This window comes from Branchiostoma floridae, chromosome 1, assembly GCF_000003815.2.
Source record: "Branchiostoma floridae strain S238N-H82 chromosome 1, Bfl_VNyyK, whole genome shotgun sequence".
Classification (NCBI taxonomy): Eukaryota; Metazoa; Chordata; class Leptocardii; order Amphioxiformes; family Branchiostomatidae; genus Branchiostoma; species Branchiostoma floridae.
Window position 1 is genome coordinate 34,755,646 of NC_049979.1, and position 23,372 is coordinate 34,779,017.

Genomic DNA, 23,372 nt, shown 5'->3' on the forward strand with positions numbered 1-23,372 from the left:
TCGGCCGAGCTAAATTCTTGATTTGTAAAGCCGGCTTTAACACATCTTGAATACTCTATTTTCTCCTTTATTTTGCCGCCAGTTATTATTATAGATCAGTTTAAACGTAGCCACCATAGTGACATTTTTGTTACCACAGAATTATTTAATTTCTTTTACAGCCAAGTCGTTATAGGTGAACCCTTCTGTCCAATATGCAAGTTAAAAGGCATTCTCATACTGGCCGTGTCGACTCGGTGCAAATCAATCTCACTGCATGTGCCACAGGGCTGCAACATACTCTCCAAGCAGAGGTTGAGTCGTGGAGATATAGCAGTAGTCGGGAAATTTACCGGTGCTTGGAGAGTACTGCAACAGTACTCTTTTTTTCCCCCACATACAGTATAAAAGTAAATTAAAGGGTGGCGCATTGAGTTTCAAAGTCCTTTCTTGGTGGGATTTTATGTCAAGTATTGGCAGTTGGGTCGCTACATCGAATAAAAACAAGACTTTAAAGATTTAAACCATCGAAAACTCTTTCTTGCTGAATTGGTGGGATTTGATGTGAAATCTGGGCAGTTTTGGGTTCGCTACCGCAAATGAAAAAAAAAGGCTTTTTAAAGACAATTATAAACCCTTTTTTTGTGAAATCTGGGAGGTCTTTGTTCTGAAGTATCGCTTTTGTCGGTACCGCTATGACAATCCATTCTGTCCCCTACGTCATACGCTTCACACGTCTTAAACAATGCGTAGTTTACGTCTTTTGTTTCGTTCCGAGGACACGTCTTTGGCTGTGGCCCAGTCTCCAGAGTGGTAGCCACAGGACGTCATTAAAGAAGACTTTACCGTCTTTCCCATCTCTTACGATTTATTATGGTAACACCAAAGAGGCTTTACTTTACATAAACATCCATACCGATTCATCAGTTCACGATTGAAAGGACCGAAAATGAATATAAAATCCGATTCCCACGTCGAAAACAATACCCCGATACGTGTGCCCTTTGTCTCCGTGCGTGCAACGATGACCCAAGCAATTTAGGGATTTATGGAAAACCCATGACACCACATATTTATTGTCAATTATGCAGAACAGTACAGCCTTTTCAAACCTCAACAGGCCGGTTTTAGGAAAAATTTTAGAACATCTGATAATTTGTTTGTGTTAACCACTTTAGTCAGCAAATACCTAAGCAAAAATGCAAAAATGTATGCATGTTTTGTGGATTTCAGCAAAGCTTTTGACTCCGTTTGGCGAGCAGGTCTATTTTTCAAACCTTGGAATAGGAGGAAAATTCTTAAAGACAATAAAAAACATGTACTCAAAAACTACAAATTGCATTAAAACCAACGGCGGCCTTACGGAGCCTTTTTTAACTCACTGTGGGGTCCGACAAGGCTGTAATTTAAGTCCAACTTTGTTTAATTTATTTATTAGCGATATAACTTTTGAGTTTGATGATATTTGTTGCAACTCTCCTAGTTTACACAATAGGAAAGTACCGTGCCTTTTGTATGCAGATGATCTTGTATTGTTTTCCTAGTCTGAACAAGGCTTGTAATCATGTTTAGTTAGATTAGAAAGATATTGTAAACATTGGAACCTGAAGGTGAATTTAAAAAAGACCAAGATTATTGTCTTCACCAAGGGAGGTAGATTACCAAAGAATTGTTTCTTTTTGTTTGATGGTAATGTAATTGAAATTGTTGTCATATTGTTATCTAGGTATAGTGGTAAGTGCAGCTGGCACTTTCAAGGCCAACAACAAACATCTAAGAAACAAGGGTCTAAAATCTTTGTTTAGCATTAGGCAATCACTTGACAAAGCCGATTGCCCACTAGCTGTTAAAAATAAGATTTTCGACTCTTGTATTAAACCTATATTACTTTATGGGTCCGAAATATGGGGATCTCTAAAAAGTCCCAAAAATTGTCCCATTGAATCTGTACACCTAAAATATTGTAAATATTCACTCAATGTCCCCAAAACAGCTAGTAATCTCGCAGCACAGGCAGAACTAGGGAGGTACCCCATTCATCTGGAGGCCTCCCTAAATACCATCAAGTATTTCATTCGACTTAGCAAGAACGTGCCAGCTGACAGCCTTCAAGCAGATGCTCTCTTGTGCCAAATGGATTTAGAAGCATCAGGTTCTAAATGTTGGGCCTCTGAAGTACGCAACACTCTAGAGAAATGTGGCTATGCTTTCGTCTGGCAAAACGCCCAGTCATCAGTCTCAAGTACACCTCAAATTATTTCATCAATCTATCAACGTTTAAAAGATATTTATTTCCAGACCTTTCTATCTGAAATCTAAAACGATAAAAGAGTTGCGACTGCGAAAAACAAACTACGAACATACAGACTATTAAAACAATCTTATAAAGAAGAAGAATATCTTAAGATTGCCAATGTACGACACAGATCTACCATCACAAAACTAAGAATCAGTTGCCACAAATTACGAATCGAATCAGGAAGACATAGCCACACTCCTCTAGAGCAAAGAATATGCCAATTTTGTAGTTTAGGGAAAGTAGAAGATGAAGTACATTTTACTATGGATTGTCCTTTGTATGATAGCGATAGGAGCATTTTATTTGACTATGTGTTAAGTAGATATCCCCACTTTAGATATTTGAATAGTAAAGAGAAATTTATATTCCTGACAGCTTTTGACAAACCAACTCTAACCAACCATACAGCTAGCTACATTTATACAATTACCAAGAAGCGAGAGGAAGTCGAATGTCTTAGAATAGATTATACGCACATCTACATATATAGATGTGTATGATTGTTCCCATTGTTACATATATGTGATTCTTACCGTGTGACCTGTACTTAGCCCAGTGGGGCAAAAATGTGCAATAAAGGTCTTCATTCATTCATTGTTCTAGATCTCTATAAAGGGCCAAGGCGAAAATTAGCTGATCATCAACATGGGAGCTGCAATGTCCCTCTCTTACGTGTCAGCAAGCCAGGCAACCTTCTTACCGGTAAGTCAACTATCATGATCTTTTTTCTTCTTTCCTCTTTCAATGTTGTAACAGTTAGACCGTAGACCGAACGATGCTAAAGGTTTTCAGGTTACAGCTGTGCTGTTATGGTGGTCCGGTAGCAGCAAGGTTGGAACTCTGCCACGGTGCGGTTGGAAATTGGGTTCGGAAAGTTTGGAATCTACCTCTGCGTAATTTCACATTATATCACATTTCTATGGCATTTTGCACTAAATCCACATAATCTTAACATTTATGCACCTTATGTTGTAGTGATGCACACTACTGTAGTCTGTGGAACGCAAACTGGCACTGAAAATAAACTGGCACGCGGGTGGATACAAGCGCAGTCAATCAGGCTAGCATTATAGGTCCCGACTGGTATTTCCATGCTACTTGAATATGAATTTGTGTTTTTGTGCTATAATTTTCTTCTGTATACACCGCCTCTATATTGGCTGTCTCATGCGCTTCGCTGTTCCTGATGATCACATGCTTAGCTCACTCGAGTATCACCGCATTCTACTTTATTTCACCGGTATCGGTCAGTTGATGATAGACTTGCTTCGTGTGTTCTTTTTTCTCTTAGTACATGCAGACGTATTCATAAATACATGTATGCACGTACAGAGGATGACACAAAAGAAGAAGAAGAAAGCCTTGGTTGTGTTTGACTTTGACAACACCATCATTGATGAGGATGGCGACGATTGGATCCTGAAGCTTGCCCCAGGACGAGAGGCACCCGATTGGCTGCGACAGACGTACCGCGAAGGCTTCTTGACAGAGTACATGGAAAGAATTTTTCAATATCTCCATGACAACGGAACTACGCCCGACGAAATCCTCGACTCCTTAAAGAAAATTCTTTACACTTATAAGAGGCAAGATGTCTTAAAGTTCATTGCTAGTAACAGTAACAAGTTTGACTGTATCGTCATTTCAGACTCCAACACGGTGTTTATAGAGGCCGTTCTAAAGGGAGGTGGGGTGAAACATGCTGTCAATAACGTGTTCACAAACCCGGCACACTTTGACGAATCAAACTGCCTGCACATAGAGCCGTTTCACAACCATGCTTGTAAGTCTTGCCCGGTAAACATGTGTAAGAAGACTATACTGATAGAGTATATAGGAACACAAGCACAGGACGGTGTTGTGTATGACAAGGTTGTGTATGTGGGGGATGGGGTTAACGATCTATGCCCATGTAAGGGGTTGTCAGGATCGGATATTGCCATGCCCAGGAGGGGATTCAGGCTGATAGAGAAGTTGGCAAAAATGTCACTGAGAGCCAAACTTATACCTTGGGAAAGTGGATCAGAAGTGTTAGCTGTTCTAGCTAAAAGATTGTATTTAGATATTCTCCTCTTCGGGTGAAAATGGAACTTAGCCTTATCCAATCCTAGTAGTGGTCACCAAGAGTTAACGCTTGCGCCTAGACCCCACGGTGAGAGAGCCAAATAAAAGCAAAGCTTTTTAAAAGCCTTTCTATTTTAATATTAAGTACCCTACTTATAGTTGAATCAGTTGCAAAACAATGACCTTTTTCCATATCGTTATTTTGTACCCCCACGAGGTAGTGAAAGCATCACCAGATAGCTGTTTTGAAGCCAATCCATTAACTTGAAGGCTTTGATCATTATCTTATTAGTAAGTTTATCTATTTGCAGATTGCCGGCAGTAAACTTCATTGCAAACGCGTTTGATAACAGTTGGTATGTACAGAAAAGGATGGCATTTGAGGGTACGTTTTCATGATTGGAAGGATAATTCTTGAGAAAATAGCGTTTAATTAGCGTACACATACCCGTACTACGCAGTCATAGAGTTTAGACTATCACCTTATTCCTGAAGATTAGACATGTATCATTGTATAAATTTCTTTGTATTGTTGCCATACATTGTACAGTGTATCACTTCTGTCATGCAATAAAGTTCACTTCATTTATCCATTGATTGGCATTGATTCAAGATCTACTCACATGCCAAATATCAATACAATCCATTCAGGTCATGTGGAGTTACTAGTAATATGCTCAGGTTCATAACGTGACATACCTTCACACAAACGATACCGAAAACATAGCTGGGGCTACGCCACAAGGAAAAAAAGTGTTTTAATTGTAACGTTAGTTCCCCTTTATCCTTAGGGTAACCTACATCCGTTGTATATAAAAACAGGGTATTTGGAGATCGTTAATAAGTCGTTTGGATGTAGTTTCACATTGCAATATCTTGAAAATGTTAACATTTGAAACCCACGTCGTTGACCGGAGATCTCTAAATATTCATTTTTTTTTAAAACAACGAATCTATGTTACCCCACGAATTAAGGTGAACTAGCGTTACATGTAATGTGTTGTTTTTCTACGTCGCAGAAAAACAACACAGTGTATTACAACTAAAATACGTTTTTCCTTTTTAGGCGCGAAGGTAATTAAACCATTTGTCAGATGTCACTCATGTTAAGTCTCCAAGCAGAGGTTAAACTCCGGCTGTTTTTTTTTTAAACAACTGGAGCCTAACCTCTGCTTGGAGGGTAACGTTACATGCACATGTACGATCAACAGGCAAACTAACACGCGCCTCCTTGCGTTGTAACTGTGTAACGCAGGGTGCTCAGGTTTGGAACAAACCATACACGCTTCAAGATTGTGGGGTCATGTAAAGCAAATTTTACAAAAAAAATCAAATCTTAGTAGCATAAAATAAATAAAGACTAAACTATATTTCATACAGTTGATTTGTGTGAATCCACATAACGAAAACAAAGGTTTATAGTACGGTAGACTATCAAAAAGAGTAGTCAATCAGTTTCCCCCCTCCCTCTCCTCACCTTGGTACGACCCATTCTCCAACATGGCGCAGGAAATCTTGGAGTCGCTGTGTAGTGCCAAAAAACTGGACAGGGACCGCGGTTTGACGGAGCTGAAGAGCTTCTTGGGCAAAGACAACGAAGCCGAAGCCGTCCAGCTCGTAGAAGAAGCGCTGGGAAATGTCCTGAGGGACGCCGCGGTGCCATGGGAGAGTCGGCATGGCAGTCTGATGGGGTCCAAGTTGACGGTGAAACATCGCCTCTGTTCCAACGAGTTTGCGGAGTTGTGTGGGGAGAGGGCGGTAGGGATGCTGACAGACGACGAAGTTCGGGTCCGAATAGCTGCGGGTGAGTCGGGGTGAGGGGTACGTAAGAATATGTAGCTCATGTGTCATGCACCTTTCAAAATGGTGTGCAAATATAGTGGTTTGACCTCTGACCTCTAAGCAATACATGTGCATCATCATCATACATGTGCACCTTGCGCTTTGCCTGGATAACGAATGCGAACGGTTCGGAACTTGCATGCACCCAATCTATCTGCTTGAACTGACTGTTTCTGACAATAAAATAAGTTGCATGTTGTTGTTGTTGTTGTTGTTGTTGTTGTCCTTGCTTTACGTCTATTTCTTCGCTGGACGTGGACTCCAGGTGCATGTTGTAAAAACACACGAGAATAAACTTAAATGTGCCCTGACATAACATATCGTTATAGCTGTACAATGTCGTATTAATTACCTTTGCCCAGATTATGTTTTGGTGCCATTTGTGTTTGGTTGTGTGTTTTTGTGAACAGCAGAACAGCAGAACTGAAAGAAACTGTATATTTTATTTTTATTTATCTGTGTGCTTTTTGGTATGTTGATTGATGCCACCAAAATTATTATGGTGCGTTGATGAAGATCCAGGTGATAAGATGTGCCATATACTGAAATGGCAATTACTGATCAAGCAACTGGATTTGATTTTGGAAATGGTCAGATGTTTCAGGTAGAATTCACTACTTTTCTTTAGTGACACTGAAATTACCTCCTAGTGGCTTTCTGTGGTACTGTAGCAGAACTTCAGCAGGGCTAATGAAATACCCTGGTGCAGGTAACATTGAAAATTACCTGCACCAGACAAATTTTACCTGCACTACTCTGAATTTAGGAAGTATGGATCATACTAGAATTTTTCAGGAACCATTGCTATTTTTTCTTTTATACATGTAATTAATAGGTGGTAAAAGTCAATGCAGCTGCTACACAATCCACATAACCTACATCACAGGGCATTTATGTTTATATGAAACTCTTTACATGGACCAGTGCAGGTTAGGTGCAGGTAGACACCAGAAATACCTGCACTAACCTGCATATGCAGGTGGTATTTCAAGCACTGTTCAGGCTTACGTATCTAAATGTTTTGGTTCTGATGTGTGCTTCCTGTTCTGATGTGTCCTCAGGTGAGCTGCTAGGTGAGTTGTGCAGGAGAGACGGTGTCCAGGTGTACCTCAGGTGTAAGGACACCATCCTGCAGGGTGTGGCCACAAACCTGGAGAGGGATACCTCGGCAGACCTCAGCACAGAGGAACAGAGGGAGAAGGACAAGCTGATGGAGAAATTGTTTGGAACACAAGCTGTAAGTTCATTATGTGTAGCTTCTTTCTGTACTTTATACTATTTTTGCTACACTTTTTCCTCTACAAACAAATAATGTCAATGACTTTGACCAGATGACAATGTAGCAGATGCCTATGGTGTTTGATTACATAATGTAAGAAGATGTCTGTATTGCTGTAGAAAGAAATCTCAGATGCACAGCAGATCTTCCATGACACAGCCGGCTGGAGACATCTGGAAACCTGGATGAAGTAAGTCTATTTACTGTCTGGATTTTGACCCGTAGGAAATTGCATTGACAGACAATGTTAAAACCTTGGGCTTTTAATTAATGAATGAATGAATGAAAGACCTTTATTGTACATTCATGCCTCAACGGGCTAGGTACAGGTCACTGATAACAGACATGACTGATAGCAGAATAACAAACATATGAAAAAACAACAGGATACAATTTAACTAGTTGAAGGTACTAAGCTAACAGGATGGTCGACATCTTCTCGCTTCTTTGTACAGGTGTAGATATAAGAACATATAATGTTTGATATACAGGGTTTGTCTAGGCGCATCAAAAATAGAAATTTATCCGTTGCATTAAGATGTTCAAAATATGGGAACTAATGGATGGTGAATGTTCATGAGTGAGTGAGCAAGTGAGTGAGTGAGCAAGTTAATGGGTGAGTGAGCGAGTGGGTGAGTAGTTGGATGAGTATACGTGTATGTGTAAGTGTGTGAGATTTTAACCATCTAACCATTGATCACTAACATTTGGGACAGTGATGCTTGTTCCCTCCATTAAAATTAAATGCCTTGAAGTTGAACTATTCCCTTTCCCCTTTTGGCTTTACTGCTAGAACTTATTGTAGAAATACTGACCGCAATATCAAGGGGAGTTTTCTGGAGTATGTTTTTAGCGTCTACAGAATGAGTAAAAACCTCAAAAGTGATCTTGATCCAGTTTAGCTCATTGAAGAGCTAATTTTCCATTGATCATGATACAGAGAAGGCAGATGCTAAGTACAGTATTCACAGGTTCATTGTTCTGGGAAAATTCCCCTAGCTCTTTTCTACATGGACAATAAACAGTGGATCATGGTTTAACATCCTGTCCTAAGGCTTCTGGTTCCAGAGGCAGGGCTGCTAACAACTGGAATATGAGTCAAAGTAAAATTATAACAAGTTTCTTTCCCTCCATGCTAGGTGTTTGCAGGAAGTTATTGAGGGCTGTGGTTCCCAGTTCAACCCCCACGTGACCCAGTCCCTCCTGGACCTGCTGTTCCAGGCCCTGACACACACCAACAGGTTTGTGCGCGAGACGGGCTTCAATGTCTGCGGGAGTCTGGTCACCTGCTCGCTTCAACAGGAAGGTGAGATGTCACGCTGTTGTTTTTGCCGTTTGTTTATTTGTTGGTGAGTGAATATGAAATAGTTTGCATGCATACTGGAGTATGATGATGTGCTTGCTACAACAGGAAGGTAAGGTATCACACTAATGTTTTTATTGTTTGTGAATGAGTGAATAAGAGAGAGTAAGTGCGTATGCGTCTGTGAGCGAGTGGTTTCAACTTCTGCAGGAGTCATGCTTTGACCTCAGTCTGAAGTTGCCTTGTGAGTAGGGGTGGGTTCAGAAAATTCAGGTACAGTTACCAGGGCTCGAAATACCACCTGCATATGCAGGTTAGTGCAGGTAGAATTGGAGCTGTGCAGGTATTTTTGATGTCTACCTGCACCTAATCTGCACTGGTCCATGAGCTGGGTTTTTATACATAAATGTCCAATGATGTAGGTGTGTATGGATTGTTATTAGCTGCACTGACTGTTACCACCTATAAGTATAAAAGAAAAAAAAGTAATGGTTCCTGAACAATTTTAGTATGATCCATACTTCTTAAATTCAGAGTGGTGCAGGTAAAATTTGTCTGGTGCAGATAATTTTCAATGTTACCTGCACCAGTGCAGGTATGCAGGAAAAAGTATTTCGAGTCCTGGTTACAGTCCAGGTCTAGAGGAACAGGTCCAAGTCAGGACCTAAACCTGGATCTAATCGCCTGTCAAAACTTGTGAATGGGAAAAACATTAATTCCATTTCAAATCTGTTTGGTGGAGTATCCAATCTTTATGTAAGCAACACAAACTGCCTCTTAGACCAAGTTTGTCTAGGTAAAAAGCCAACTCTTCTCTACTTTGCTCTTGTTATTTTCTTGGACCGGTAAGCTCAAAAACTGTAAGTGCCTGCCACCGTAGTTCCGGTATGATGTGTTTATTTTGTAATTGGTCCGAAATCTGGTCCACTGATATTTTTCAGGTCCGTTTTTTCTGGACTGCCCCGTCCCCAAAGAAAAATATTTTTCACCCTACTTGTGTCAGAAAAATGTTATTGATATCATAATTGCAGATTTTAACAGTTTCTTTTGTTGCAGATGGAGGTACAGTACTCCAGGAGTCAGACACCATACTGTTACATGGGCAGCAGCTGGCTGAGCACTTTGCCACAGGACTCGCTGACAACTGGAGTCAGGTGGGAAATAACTGCTATATCATCAACTTCTATTTGGTAACTCATAAAAAACCTGTATCAGGGCTCGAAATACCAGTCCTGCATATGCAGGTTAGTGCAAGTAAAATTGGAGCTTTGCAGGTATTTCTGGTGTCTACCTGCACCTAACCTACACTGGTACATGTACATTTTTGTGCTCGGTTTTATACATAAGTGTGTGTGATGTATGTGTATACTTTGTATGGATTGTTATTAGGTGCATTCCGAATTTTGGTAAAGTATGAATAGAAAATAGCAATGCATGGTTCCTGAACAATTTTAGTATGATTCATAATTACCAGGTTCAGAGTGGTGCAGGTAAAATTTGTCTGGTGCAGGTAATTTTCAATGTTACCTGCACCAGTGCAGGTATGCAGAAAAAGTATTTCGAGCCCTGTGTACATAAGGTACATATTCTGCCTTCTTTGCCACGACCAGTGAAAGAGTGGTTCCAGATAATTTTCTTTACCCTTCTGTAGGTAAGAATGGCGGCATCAGTTGCCACCAGGAAGTTTCTCCTGAGCATGCCCAGTGAAGAAGTGCGTAAGAAGTACTACCCCCTGCTTCTTCCCAGACTCTGTCTCAACAGGTGAGTTTACTCTTTATAGCTTACCACTTATTTTATGCTCAGTAAGATTGCGTGGCATAATTGACAGCGCTTTGAGCTCAGGCCCAAGAGTTCCCAGGTTTGAAACGTGCTATGTCACCTGATTTGTCAGTTGAACCTGCAGAAGCTTGATCAAGTTGTTGTTTCTGACTTAGGGAGAAGAGTGCAGTGAACATTGAGCATAGTTTAGTGCAAGTGGTCGATGGCCTTGCACTGAAAAAACACTAATTAACAAAAAAGTAAACTTTACATCACACTGAACTACTATCATCATTGATGGTCCTCCTACTTTTCAGGTATTACGTAGCAGAAGGAGTGCGTATCTACTCCCAGGAGACATGGAAGCAGGTGACCCAGACAGAGGGGAAGGCCTTAGTAGAGGAGCATATCGCTCAAGTGGTATGTATAGTATCATACTTGTACCAGTATCTGTAATGTATAATGATATATATCCTTGAAATACAAAGGGTGACAGAAAGTTATGTTGTTCTCAATATTGTATGGTTTTGAATGGTAACACGTATCCGTTGTTTTTAAAAACACAATGTTTATAGGAATATCAAGTTGACAGTGGTTTCAAGTTTTCAATATGTAAAAAAAAATCATAGATATTCAATGTGTGGTATGAAAGCTGTCCATTATCTTCCTCAATACCCAGTCTTAAAAAACAATAAATTTTTTATTAGGTTATCCAGCAGATAAAAGTGAACTAGCATTTAGGTGTTTGTTCTAAACTACTAACCGTCTATAGTGTCTACATTTTCTAAATACCCAGTCTTAATACATTTTGTATCTCTCCATGCAGGTTGAGTATTATTTGGAGGCCACCACAGCAGATAACCATGCTGTAAGAGAGGCAGCCTGTGCCTGCATAGCTGAGTTAGGCTCCAAGGTTGGTGATATTGTACCATATCATTATCTCTGAAAACTGTACATGCCACACCTATTTTATTTGTTGTTTCTCGGATTTGCCTGTCAATTTTTTTCATTTTCAAAAAAAAAAAGACAAACCTCACAAAAAAAACAAACCTGATATTTCCATTCAGAGCCACATACACATAATTTCAGTCTAAAAGCAATTATGGCTTTTGTTCAGAACATAACAAATCAAAGGAAGGGAGTCATTGAATAAAACGTGCCATTAAACTCCTCAGGCAGTTTATTTTTGTTATTTAAGCAGTATATCTTCATTCCAGACATTAGTTAGTCTTATTCATTATAGAATGCATCCCTATAATCTTCATTCTATTAAAAGGAGGCAGAAAAATTCATTTCTTGTTACTCTTGTCAAGAAGGTTATGTTTTCATATCTATACCATTTAATGCCACATCCCATGCACAATTGTACAATAATTATTTTCCCTGTTGGTTATCATAAGAACACAAAACAATATGCATGTAGACTTTAGTCAAGGAAGTCTTTATTCACAGTCACATTCATCATAAACAGTTGACTACCGGTATTTCATCATACAAAATTGATGCAAACAATTTACATGTAGTTTCACAATCATTTATGATCAATGGCCCTACGTATTACATACTTATTTACAACTGTAGTGTTACACATTTTCTATTATTTGCACCACAGTTAAACCATGAAATTGGTAATTGTACTGTACTTGCCATTGTTGTCCACTGGTGCAGATATGTACAATGCACATATAGTGTTCAGCTGCAGTTTTAAGTCAGTTCATTTCAGTCTATTTCCACCATGTCAAGAGGCTGTTCATTTGGAGCCAGACTTGGTGTGTTTTGTCCATGTGCAGGACCTTCCTGTACATTTGGGGCATCTCCTGTTCCAGCTTGGTCTCCCTGTGGGTTCACACGGTTTCCCAGTATCATGGTGACAAGTGTCTGACGGATGCTTGTCAGTTGTTGCCTGATTGCATTCCTTATGTCCGCTGTCCGTATGAGCGTAGCCATTGGGTTAATTACTGAGTTCAGCGAGAACCCTGCAAGCATAGCCGGACCTCTATTACTAGGACAGAAATCGGGGAAGATTTTGCATACTGCCACAAATAGGAAGGGTAGCAGCCAGAAGACAAAAGACACCACTACATGAATCATTACAGTCCTGGCTTTGTACACTCTTTCTTCATATTTCCTCTGTGCCTCCTCTTGTGCAGTGTTGTTTGGCTGATGATCACCCCCCTCCCTGCTTTGTACAACTACAAGACCACTTTGTCCTTGAACCCCCGGAAGCACCCCTGCCTGTTCAAGCCTTCTCTTTTCTCGTTCTCTGATCGCCACATACACGCTTATGTTTGTGAACAACATGACCGTGCACAGCAAGATCAGTATAGATGCACAAGTGATGACAAAGGCTATGGGATAGTATGAAATGCAGATACCAGTGGTCAGGGTCTGCATATGGATACAGTTCCAGCCCATACTGGGTGAGAAGGCAAGCAGTGAGAAAACGACCCATGAAACTGTCATAGCTACAACTGCACGCAGTTTGGCACTGTCAGCATGGATGTGGAAGTATATAGGATGTCTTACAGCAACATAGGAGTCAACAGACAATAGAGATAGAACTGATGCTGAAGTCATCTGAGCAAATATGATAAAGTTGAAATAATTCAATACAAGTTCATACATTAGGGTGTGTCCTACATGGCCTACCGTGCGATATATAAGTCCAACGCCTGCGAAAACATCTGTGACTGTCAGATTTGCCAGGTAGAAGTAGATCGGCCTGTGGAGCTCTCTCGTTCCGATGATTCCCAAGAGCACGACAGAATTACTGATGATGATGAGAAGTCCCATCAGCCAAAAGACAACGTCAGTCCCTGTTCCCAATCTCACAATGTCCTCGTGCATGGAACAGGCTTCGTTGGCTTGTGCGATGGATGCGGTGTTGTTCTGTAGATGCCACTTGTAGCAGGACGCAAAGTTTGGAAACTCAGGAGCAGAGGTCTCCTTAGTGAGCATCCAAGGGTCGGAGCTGTTGTTGAACATGGTGGAGCTGATTCTTGTCATCTGCAGTCTGAGGCAAGTTGCGAGATTCCGGAGTTCAAGAGAACTCTGATGCAGTTTGCGACCGGCTAAGAAGGCGGGAGCAACGATGCATGCACAGCTGTACCTGATCCTAACACTAACAGGCTCGATTCTGCGTGAGAGCGTAGAGCGTCACAACAGCGCTTGCGCAGTGAGACTTCCGTTGGCTGTTACCAATTTGGGCATCACAGCATTATCACTGAGCCTCTTGTGTGCAATGTGTGCAGTAATTGTGTATGTATTGAAAAGATTTCAATGCTTCTAACATGATGGGTCGTTACCATTGAAACGGCATTTCTAAGGCAGGAAAAATATTATAATGAGTGTATTTATGGTGATTAAGATATTATACTCTCAAAGCAGCGTGAAAAAGACATCATGAATGCCTTACTGATAACCATCCAATACAGATGAGTTTGCTTTGAGCTTTAAAAGAAGAACCCCTCTTCTCCTGGATAGAAATAAATGTTCGTTGTAACAGCAATGTCATCCTACTATTCAAAGAACAGTAACAGTCATTAGTTTGAATTCCAGCCTCTCAGAGATGGCCTGCAGGAAAGTTTCAATAAAAGGCAACACAGGTTGCTAATGACTTTATTCAAAGAACTACCATAACTGTCGTTAGTTTGAATTCCAACCGCTCAACGATATCCTTCATAAAAAAAAAGTTTCAGTTTGAAAGGCAGGAAATGAGTTTGCTTCAAGCTTTGTAATTAGGAAGCATCTCCTGTGTTATCATCATGGGCCATGGTTTCTTGAGTTCTGGAATTTGCTATACTGTATATACATGTATGGTCATGATTTTTGAGTGGTAGATACCTCTTGGGATAGAGAGTTATCAGAGGTGTAGGTGGGCTCCCTACTAGTAGCAACTTTTTTGGAAGGAGTCGGTTTAGTCTCAGCTTTGGAAGAGAATGCAATGTAACTCAAGAAAAGGTTCCGGAGAATCATCAACACACAACAACCAACAGCCCTTCATTTTCAACCTGTTGTCTCATGTTTCACATTATATGATACTATTTATTTTACAAAACTTGACATGCCACTAGAAACACATTTAGACTGCGAAAATACAAACTAATGCAATAAAAATGAATTTCGTATATAGTTCAATTTGGAATAATTTACCACAAGCGTTACAGTCCTGCAGATGCCTTCTATATATACTATACCAATCAGTGATATGTACTTTGTCAGTACCATTAATCATAGATGCATGACATTTATGTAGTTTGTATGTCCTTGTTGTTATGTTGCCTTCAGGAATATCAGCTACTCAGTATTTATTATGTATTATGTTAAAAATACGAAAAGTTAGCTTGAGTGATGCTTGTCCGTGTTGCATTACAGATCAACAGAGACGTGGTGCGTCCCCACGTGCCGACCCTGATCCAAGCCCTGTTAGAGTCCTTCAAAGATGACAGCTGGCCTGTCAGGGACGGCAAGTCATTCCTTAGCGTTGTTAAAATGTATCGGACAGTGTATTCTGCATTATGCAGAAATGTTTGTGGAAGTTTTATGTTTGCGGTTTTCCCGGTGGCTACTTCACCGCGAACTTAAAACCACCGTGAACATTTTTTTCCATTATACTAGTACTAGTAGTACAATCATATATGTGACTACACTATATTGCGCTACCGCAAACTGAAAACCATAACGAACACTCTATTTTTCTGCTACCACCAAAGCAAATCCCCACGAACTTAATGCATTTAGTACAACTATCCTTTCCCTTTAGTGTAACACCCCATCTTCTATATATCTGTATATACTGTAAATGCATTTAAGTTCGCGGGAATTTAATTTCGCGGTAGCGGGGAAAATGACTTTTCGCGATGGCTTTAATTTCGTGGTAACACCATAGACTGCAGTCTAATACCATAATAGAAAAATGTTCGCGACGGTTTTAAGTTCGCGGTGAAGTTGTCACTGCGAAAACCGCGAACATTAATCCACCGCGAACATTTCTGCATTTACAGTAGCTCTTACACTGAATGGCCTGTCACAACTAACGTTAGACCGTCTAGCTGCAAGCGTTTTTAAATTAGCATTTTCAAATTATTGAATGAGGGTAACCCTAATATTATTTACTACTGTATTTAAATTTTAATTATATGGAATTCCTTTGCTTCCACTCTTTTTTGGCAACTTCATAGGGCAGAGGCATTTTTGCCCCTTGTGTATATTTTTGTAAGAATAGTCCTGCTACAGTATCTAATCTCCAAGCAGATCCTACGGTAGCATAAAACAGTATCAAAAGCTGCCAGAGGAGTGAAGCCGGCCTAAGCTAGTTTTATGCTACCGTAGGATCTGCTGGTAGCAAAACACACTCCTAAGCCGGCTTCACTCCTCTGGCAGCTTTGGATACTGTTTATGCTACGTAGGACTGTTTGGAGATACAGTATCTTCTCAATCAGATTTCTGTTTTCTCTCTCAATCATATCATGTTTATGTCTTCCCCCCCTCCAGCTGCATGTGTAGCTTGTGGAAACTTTATCCAGTGCTTCCCCGAGGAGTGCAGGTAAGGAGGGAGTTTTGGCCTTCTGCATGTTGCCTTTTGTACGATTTGCAAAGAAATATTTTGCATTCGATCTCTGTATCATGGTGTGTATGCTTGATGAACACTGACGACAAAAATATCTCACAGGCTACATTTTGTATAGTTGCTATGAATCCAAAATTAAATGGCATTGTGCTTCTGGATTTACACAAATGAGTCAATAATTGTATAATGTCTATTATGCCTAAACACCACAAAAGACTGTCGTGTGTAAGCAAGTCGGCCAACGATGAGATGATTGTTCCTCTTATCCTGGAACTGTAGTTGCTGACCTTCCAGCTTTTATATCTGTTCTTGTCTTGTTTTTCCCCTTGCAGGCCACAGATGGACAGTTTGTACCCACTGTTTTTTGCTAATCTCCAAGACAACATCCCATCGGTGAGACAGGGGGCAGCTGTAGCACTGGCCAATGTTGCCAGGGCCTATGGTAAGTCCAGTCTCTGATCAGGAACAGATACAGAATACTGTCATTCCAAATGGCTAAAGGTGCACTCTCACTGCACTTGTGTCAAGCTTGTGCAGGGCTCGAAATACCACCTGCATATGCATGTTAGTGCAGGTAAAATTGGAGCTGTGCAGGTATTTCTGGTGTCTACCTGCACCTAACCTGCACTGGTCCATGTACTGGGATTTAACATAACTGTCCTATGATGTAGGTGTATGTGGATTGTTATTAGCTGCATTGACTGTTACCACCTATTAGTTATGAAAGAAAACATAGCAATGGTTCCTCAACAATTTCAGTATGACCCATACTTCCTAAATGAGTGGTGCAGGTAAAATTTGTCTGGTGCAGGTAACTTTCACCAGTGCAGAGCCCTGTTGTGTCACTGCGGGGTTTGAATTTCAGAGATAACAAGCGAATTTTCTTACTTTTTGTGTATTCTGCCCTACTCTTACGTATTACGCAATATCCAAATTATTAAAAAAATCGGAGAAAATAACAAAACAGCGTTGCAGTGAACGAACCCTGCAGTAACACAAGCTTGACACATGTACAAGTGCAGTGAGAGTGCACCTCTACATGTAACATCAAGTACGGTTCCTTATATTGATAAATTAAATTAAATGTATTATGACTGTATAGTCAGTGTAAAATGCTGTTTTTGAATTATCCTAATCTATATTAAATTTTCATGTCAACTATGACATCTGCTTCTGAATCAGTACTTCAGTATTGACCATGTAGAAGAAGCTTTTTGGTCATGGCTATCTTCTTGGGAGCCCATGTTGTTGACTTTCGTTGTAAAATCCGATATTTGAAGATTATGAAAAAGATGCATTTTCATGTCATGAAATTCAGATTTTTAGAATGGATTGGGAGAGATTTTTGTTTATTGCAATAAGCAAATTTCCGTCCAGGGATGGGCGCTGAAGACCGCCCTGCTTTAGGCACCAAATTTGTATTCAATTTAGTTGCATGGTTAGGCAGTATAGATATGTAGAGATTCTGAAGGTTAATTTGTGTTCTTCACACATGTCCTTTTTTAACATCAGGAGCCGAGTCTCTACAGTTCCTACTCCAGAAGGCGCGGGAAGGTTTAGAGGGAATAGAGAACCAGCCAGCGTCTACAGAGAAATACTCCGGACTAGACAAGGGCCCGGCCACCTACGGAGTCGTCAAGAAACTTCGAGACAATGACATGGACTTGCACACCAACCAAACGGTCAGTTCTTTATATGTAGTAGTATCCATTGTTTTTGTTTGTACAGGGCCACTGGCTATGTGCATGTACGTCCCATCAGGGGAGCACATCCGAAACAGGGCTACATGTACGTACTCATTTTCCTAGTCGAGTAGGGAAATACATGTACTAGGTGTTAACATTGTCATACATTGTCACTGATGCAATTGTTGTGCAATAAATCATCATCATCATCATCTTTCCCAAGGGCACAACATTGGGGCTTGTGAGGGATTCGAACCAAGAATCTATAGATTCTACTTAGTCAATAACCTAGAACACAACACTACCTTGCTACTACATTTCTAGTTTCATTCTGTTGACTCCTCCTTGCACCATTGGTCGACTTGATTTAGTATTTTACAGACAGTTGATACCTGTGTTTTTCACTGTCATTTTTGAGTCTTGGTTCCCCCATGTGTAATTCTTATAATTGATATCAAGGCGAGGTTTTGGCCGGGGTGTGTGTGTGTGTGTGTGGACAGTACTATGGCTGGGATTTGGGCTGCTGTAAGAAATCCTGGGCTCTTAACACCCCCCCCCCCCCATTCAAAACCTCACCTTAGAGACTTTGTGTGTGTTGACCAGCTTGTCTCCTCCATGTTAACACACAGATGTACTCGTGTGGGTCGCTTGCACCCAAGATGGGGCGTGGCCGGACTGGTGGCTGCATGGACCACCAGTTCAGGAAACCTGCAGAACCATGGGAGCTCACGGAGGGGTAAAAGCACATTGTTTGCAATTTGTTTGTTTGTTTGCTTGAATCTTTGTTTATACACAAGAAATTAAAACTGGCCTGCTTCTCATTGAGGTCATGAGGGATGAGGTTACCATAATGTTCCAACAAGATAAAAATATATAGTCCTACATGTGTATATTATAACAAATATACCATAAACATAATAATATATGTAATCCTTACACATACTGCTACATACATGTAGGTAGCTACTCAATGTGCTTACGCATAATGCTAGGTCACCTTTATCTACAAGGGTATTGGGGATATCAATATTTTCAACATATTCCTATATTTAAAGGAAAGCATCAGAAAATCTTCAATTCATTATTTTCCAGCAGTTATTTACCCCGGGAACAGAAAATAAAGTGAGAGGCGAGTTTCTGTGCTATCTGTTTTGGCACGAAAAGGAGATCGTTCGATATGTAGCGATCAAGGGTATGTTGTCAGAGGAAAATTTTTTTTACTGTCACTGCCAGTTGGACAACTGTGAATTCAGCCAAAATTCGTGGAAGCTTACGTGTAATTATCGCTGTGCTGTCCGGAAAGGAGAAGGTAAAAACTGACTCGAACTCGCTCCTGTAACAGTCCAGAATGGCACGGTGCGTGAACCTCCCCCAAGTCCATTGTTTTCATTTCGTGCCGTCGCGCGGTTCACTCGCAGACAAGCCCATTCATGTTCAGTTTCCCGGGGACTATGGCTTCGTAGACAGCTCATAACGCGACTTACAGGTCCACGAAGTTAATTGTCTTCTAACAACGAACTGGATTCCAGAATGGCGGTGTGATTTCCCGCCGAAGGGACCGAGGTTCCCCGAACAAATGGCTGGCATGGCCAGAAGTTTCAATTCTGATTTGTGACGTCAGAGCGCAGGCAATCAGAACGAGGCAATTACGTCATCGGCCAGCGCGGCGGGAGAGGGGAGGAAAGCGCGAAGTTCAAACGTGTCTACAGGGTCATATTGGGCGGATTAATGTAAAAATTGACGTACATCAACTTTTTAATGAGTAAACTGCTGGAAAATAATGAATTGAAGATTTTCTGATGCTTTCCTTTAACTACATGTACTATGAAACCACGTGTATTGGCAAAAACATGAAAAATATTAAGTTGGACTTTGGTTCACTCAGTCATTTCACTGAATACAAATTAAAGTCTCTTACAGTGTTGGGGTCGTAAGTGTGTCTAGTGGTAGATTGTTCCTGCAATTTGGCCACAGGTATCTCCTGTTACAGTATCTTCTGGTAGTTTCTTGCTTGTAGTCATCACTTGTAGTTATCATCACCATTGCCAAGAATATGTGTTTTTTGGGTCTGTGTGTTTGTCAACAACATACATGTACAAATTGTAACTCAAGAGGTACAAAAATGTATCTATGGAAGGATTGTTATGATCATAGTGAGGATGATACAGGCAAGGATCAGATTGTACACAACTTCCCCTCCGCAGCTGTGTGCACCTGCTGGCTGAGTTATCCCAGATCCCGGCAGCTGTACAGCAGGTGGCAGAGCTGCTGCCCCTTGTCGCCCAGGCAGCTGCAAAGCACCACTACCCACAACACCCGGTTCTGCTGGAAACCGTCTGCAAACAGGTATGCCAACAGCTGAGAACCATCAGGGAGGGGGTAGAAAATCTCTCTCTTAAGAAAGGCTTACGTAAGACCTGTAGAAAATATCTATTTGCATGCAACACAATCGTGATACATGTAGTACAATATCAAATGTAAATTTTACGCTAGAATTAAATTTCAGAACATCTTGTTTTAGGATGAGTATTGTTTTAAATGTGCTTGTGACACCATAGTTTTGACCATATCTGTGTTTTCTTATGCATTTGTGGGTAAAACAGAATGGTGTTGAAACTATTTTAGTGGAAAATGGTACTTCTACACTGTACTTTGAGATTATCTATTCTTTTATCGCTCCTGTATTTTTCCAGCTTCCAGTGATAGGAAGGGGAGTGAGTAAGCAGTTGTTCAAGAAGAAGTTAGAAGATTTCCTGGATCCCATCTTTTACAGCTTGGTGAGTGACCATGTGCAATTATGTACCTTGTAGTTTCCAGTATATTGGCTCATTAGTGAGAATTTGTAAAATCAGAAGAGAGATTTTGACAAAAATGATGCAATACAATGTAGTTTTCTAATTTGAACTCCAATTTTGGGCTTTCAGAAAGACCAAATAAGTTTAATTTGTTGATGTAAAAAGTGTAAAGAAAAAAGTAAACATTTTTAATATAATTGTAGTAAGGTGTGTAATGGGTTTTGCTGACATTCCACTTTAATCATGACCATGAACCCCAATTGTTTTCTGTGTGCCCATTCTCCCAAACAACTATCTAGCCCTGTTGTGTGTCACAGAAAATTGGTTTAATTTGCTGATGTGAACTTGTTGACAATGTGTTCTTTTCTGTCTTCCTTTTAGTCCAGTGATAACCAGCTGACGTGCAGCGCGGCTGCGGAGTGCCTGCTGCAGCTGTCCCACTTCCTGGGCCCAAACATCCTGCGGGGGAGGGTGGAGATGCACAACCCACAGTTAGTATTCCCTCGTTGATTTATTTATGAAGATTTACCATTGTGTGGAAGGGTTGAAGCCTCAAAACTCAAAATTAAAATGGAAAAGAAAAACCTAAAAAATATCATTTTCAGCACCATGGACAGGTACAAAATTATTTTCAGCTAAAAGGCAATTTTGGTCTCATCACGTGAGATTATGAATCTAAGTATGACTATAACCTTTTCAAGATGTCAATCCTGACTGTAACTGTGTAAGGTTTAATCCACTCGCAAAGGGGCAGACCCCTACTGTCTTTCAAATTCATATATGTGTTGTGGGTACTTTGCCGTCCTCGCGTTGTGGTTCCCCTCAAACATTCATGGGGCCTCCAACTTAACGTAACATTTGAGAAGACAACTAGCCTTTACTAGGCTCCACAGGTCGCTGGAAAAATAGTAGAAATTGGCCAAATAAGACAGAAAACAGGCCAGAGGAGTTAGTACAGTTTGTAAACTAAGGCTGGCCAACACCCATAGGCCAATTAATTCCTATCAGGCTTTTATTCCTCCTCCTCCTCTTCATCATCATCATTTATTCCTTTTATTCCTAACTTGGCCAAAGTCCCCTATTCGGCCAGGCGGGAGTTTGGTCTAGACTAGAATACATCCCTAATGGAAGCTACATGTAGGTTCTGACTCTTTTTCAAGTAAGGAAATAGGTGTAAATCTTGTTGTCCACCTCAGCCTGTAAACTGTGCCATTAGCTTCATTCAAAATTTGTCCTTCGTTATTATTTGTGATACCATTTTTTATACAAGACTTGCACCAGTTTGTGAAAAGGTTAAAGCATTGTTCAAAGAAATAGCAATCATATACATCCATCTTACTTTTTTTTTTGCAGTTACCTGGATCAGCTTGACAAGATAGCACCTGGACATCCATCTTCTATAATGTGAGAACAGCAGTATAACTACATGTACACATGCATATAAGACCACCTACAGATCCAGTCATTCATCCAGAACTGCTGTCTACTAAACTGTGTCATAATAGTCATACTGGGGTTGCTTTAACTTTTGTTATCCATTTGAACAACTTCATACAATGCTGATATGTTGCATATTTCTTGTTCATGTTTCATAACTAGCTAGACAAATGATAACTGAAAATGTGCCTCTGCAAACAGACTTCACATGATACATGTAGATCAGTGGAAACTGTTAGTTGAACATCTGTCTGACTTCATGTACATGTAGTCAAAACAGTCAAAACAGACTCTGAGTTTTCCTATCCAGTTAAAGTACTTCATCCACAGCTGATGTACATTTGTAGTGCAAATCTTACCCATTATATATTATACTAGCCTCAGGCAATTGATAATTGTGTGTTGTGCACTGTATTGACAAACAGATGTCACATAGTTGAGGACACTGTTGAAACAAATAATGTAGATTTGGATAATATACAGTCTACAAAAATTCATGCTAACTGGAGTTACAAATGTAGTTACATTTTGTACCATTACATGTACCTGAAGTTCTGAACAATTCATAATTTCTGTGTGGTCTTTCAATTAGTTTTAGTAAGTTTTGAGACTTGAATGAAAAGTCTGCTAGGTAAATGGTGACAACAATGACCTTGTATTCAAGTTAACGCAATAACCAAGTACATTTTAAAAAACATTTCTTAAGCCGTAATGCATTTAACAATGATGCTGGTCATGCATTATGTAATAAGTATCTAATTATTGCAGTTTTCTGTGCTTTCTATTGCCAAGGTATGTTATGTACATATCGGTCCAGCTGTAATATTTTTCAACAAAGGAAGATGAGATGAGAATGTTATTGTCTCTGTTGACAGATGCCAGTATCGTCATGAACGGAATGTTGAATTGTACCGTTATCAGACAAGTGTGTCCATGTCAGACAATAGCTACATAATATGTTACCTCAGCTTTATATTTTGCCACCTTAATTTCCTGTATTGTTAAACAGCATTGGAGATGTACAATGTATGAATTATATTTCTCACAGCTTTATCATGCTTGCCAAGTGTTTTCTTTTCATCCTTGAATAATTTCATTATTTCAGGTTGGAAAGTCACTGGATAACACGGTTCATTCTTCACAACCAGGATGTATAATCATTTATGATTGACAGCTGACATTTTGGTGACTGTCTGTCACCTTCCCTGTTGTTAGCATTGTTACCAGTGCATGACACCTTCATAGGTGTACTGTAGAACAGTACCAGTCTGAATTGTCCTGAGGATGGTGACAGACGGTCAACGAAATGTTGGCTGTCAGTTAGACATAGATCCTGTTTGTGACGTGAATGCAGTCTGGCTT

At 40.3% G+C, this 23,372-nt stretch overlaps 2 protein-coding genes across 2 annotated transcripts in view; both read left to right on the forward strand.

Annotated features, from left to right (window-relative positions):
- Positions 1 to 4,960, forward strand: part of LOC118423306 (pyridoxal phosphate phosphatase PHOSPHO2-like) — a 5,624-nt gene extending 664 nt beyond the window's left edge. The window contains exons 2-3 of the mRNA XM_035831421.1: positions 2,882 to 2,980; positions 3,611 to 4,960. Coding sequence (XP_035687314.1) covers positions 2,924 to 2,980; positions 3,611 to 4,360 — 807 coding nt within the window. The 5' untranslated portion in view covers positions 2,882 to 2,923 and the 3' untranslated portion in view covers positions 4,361 to 4,960. The remainder of the gene's footprint in view (positions 1 to 2,881; positions 2,981 to 3,610) is intronic.
- An 858-nt stretch (positions 4,961 to 5,818) lies between these two features.
- Positions 5,819 to 21,992, forward strand: LOC118424211. The gene is made up of 17 exons (XM_035832747.1): positions 5,819 to 6,146; positions 7,246 to 7,421; positions 7,583 to 7,653; positions 8,603 to 8,769; positions 9,823 to 9,920; positions 10,418 to 10,527; positions 10,842 to 10,944; positions 11,351 to 11,437; positions 14,899 to 14,989; positions 16,018 to 16,069; positions 16,426 to 16,535; positions 17,606 to 17,775; positions 18,408 to 18,514; positions 19,983 to 20,124; positions 20,472 to 20,555; positions 20,955 to 21,064; positions 21,927 to 21,992. Exons 1-17 carry the CDS (start codon positions 5,843 to 5,845, stop codon positions 21,979 to 21,981), a joined length of 2,037 nt encoding a protein of 678 aa, XP_035688640.1. The 5' UTR covers positions 5,819 to 5,842; the 3' UTR covers positions 21,982 to 21,992.
- Positions 21,993 to 23,372: the final 1,380 nt, after the last annotated feature.

Bases quoted from the DNA above. Each gene is read 5' to 3' on its own strand.
- LOC118424211 (XM_035832747.1), top strand. From the start codon at position 5,843: ATGGCGCAGGAAATCTTGGAGTCGCTGTGTAGTGCCAAAAAACTGGAC. The intron at 7,422-7,582 runs GTAAGTTCATTA...GTATTGCTGTAG, and splicing joins AATTGTTTGGAACACAAGCT to AAAGAAATCTCAGATGCACA. The intron at 10,945-11,350 runs GTATGTATAGTA...CTCTCCATGCAG, and splicing joins AGGAGCATATCGCTCAAGTG to GTTGAGTATTATTTGGAGGC.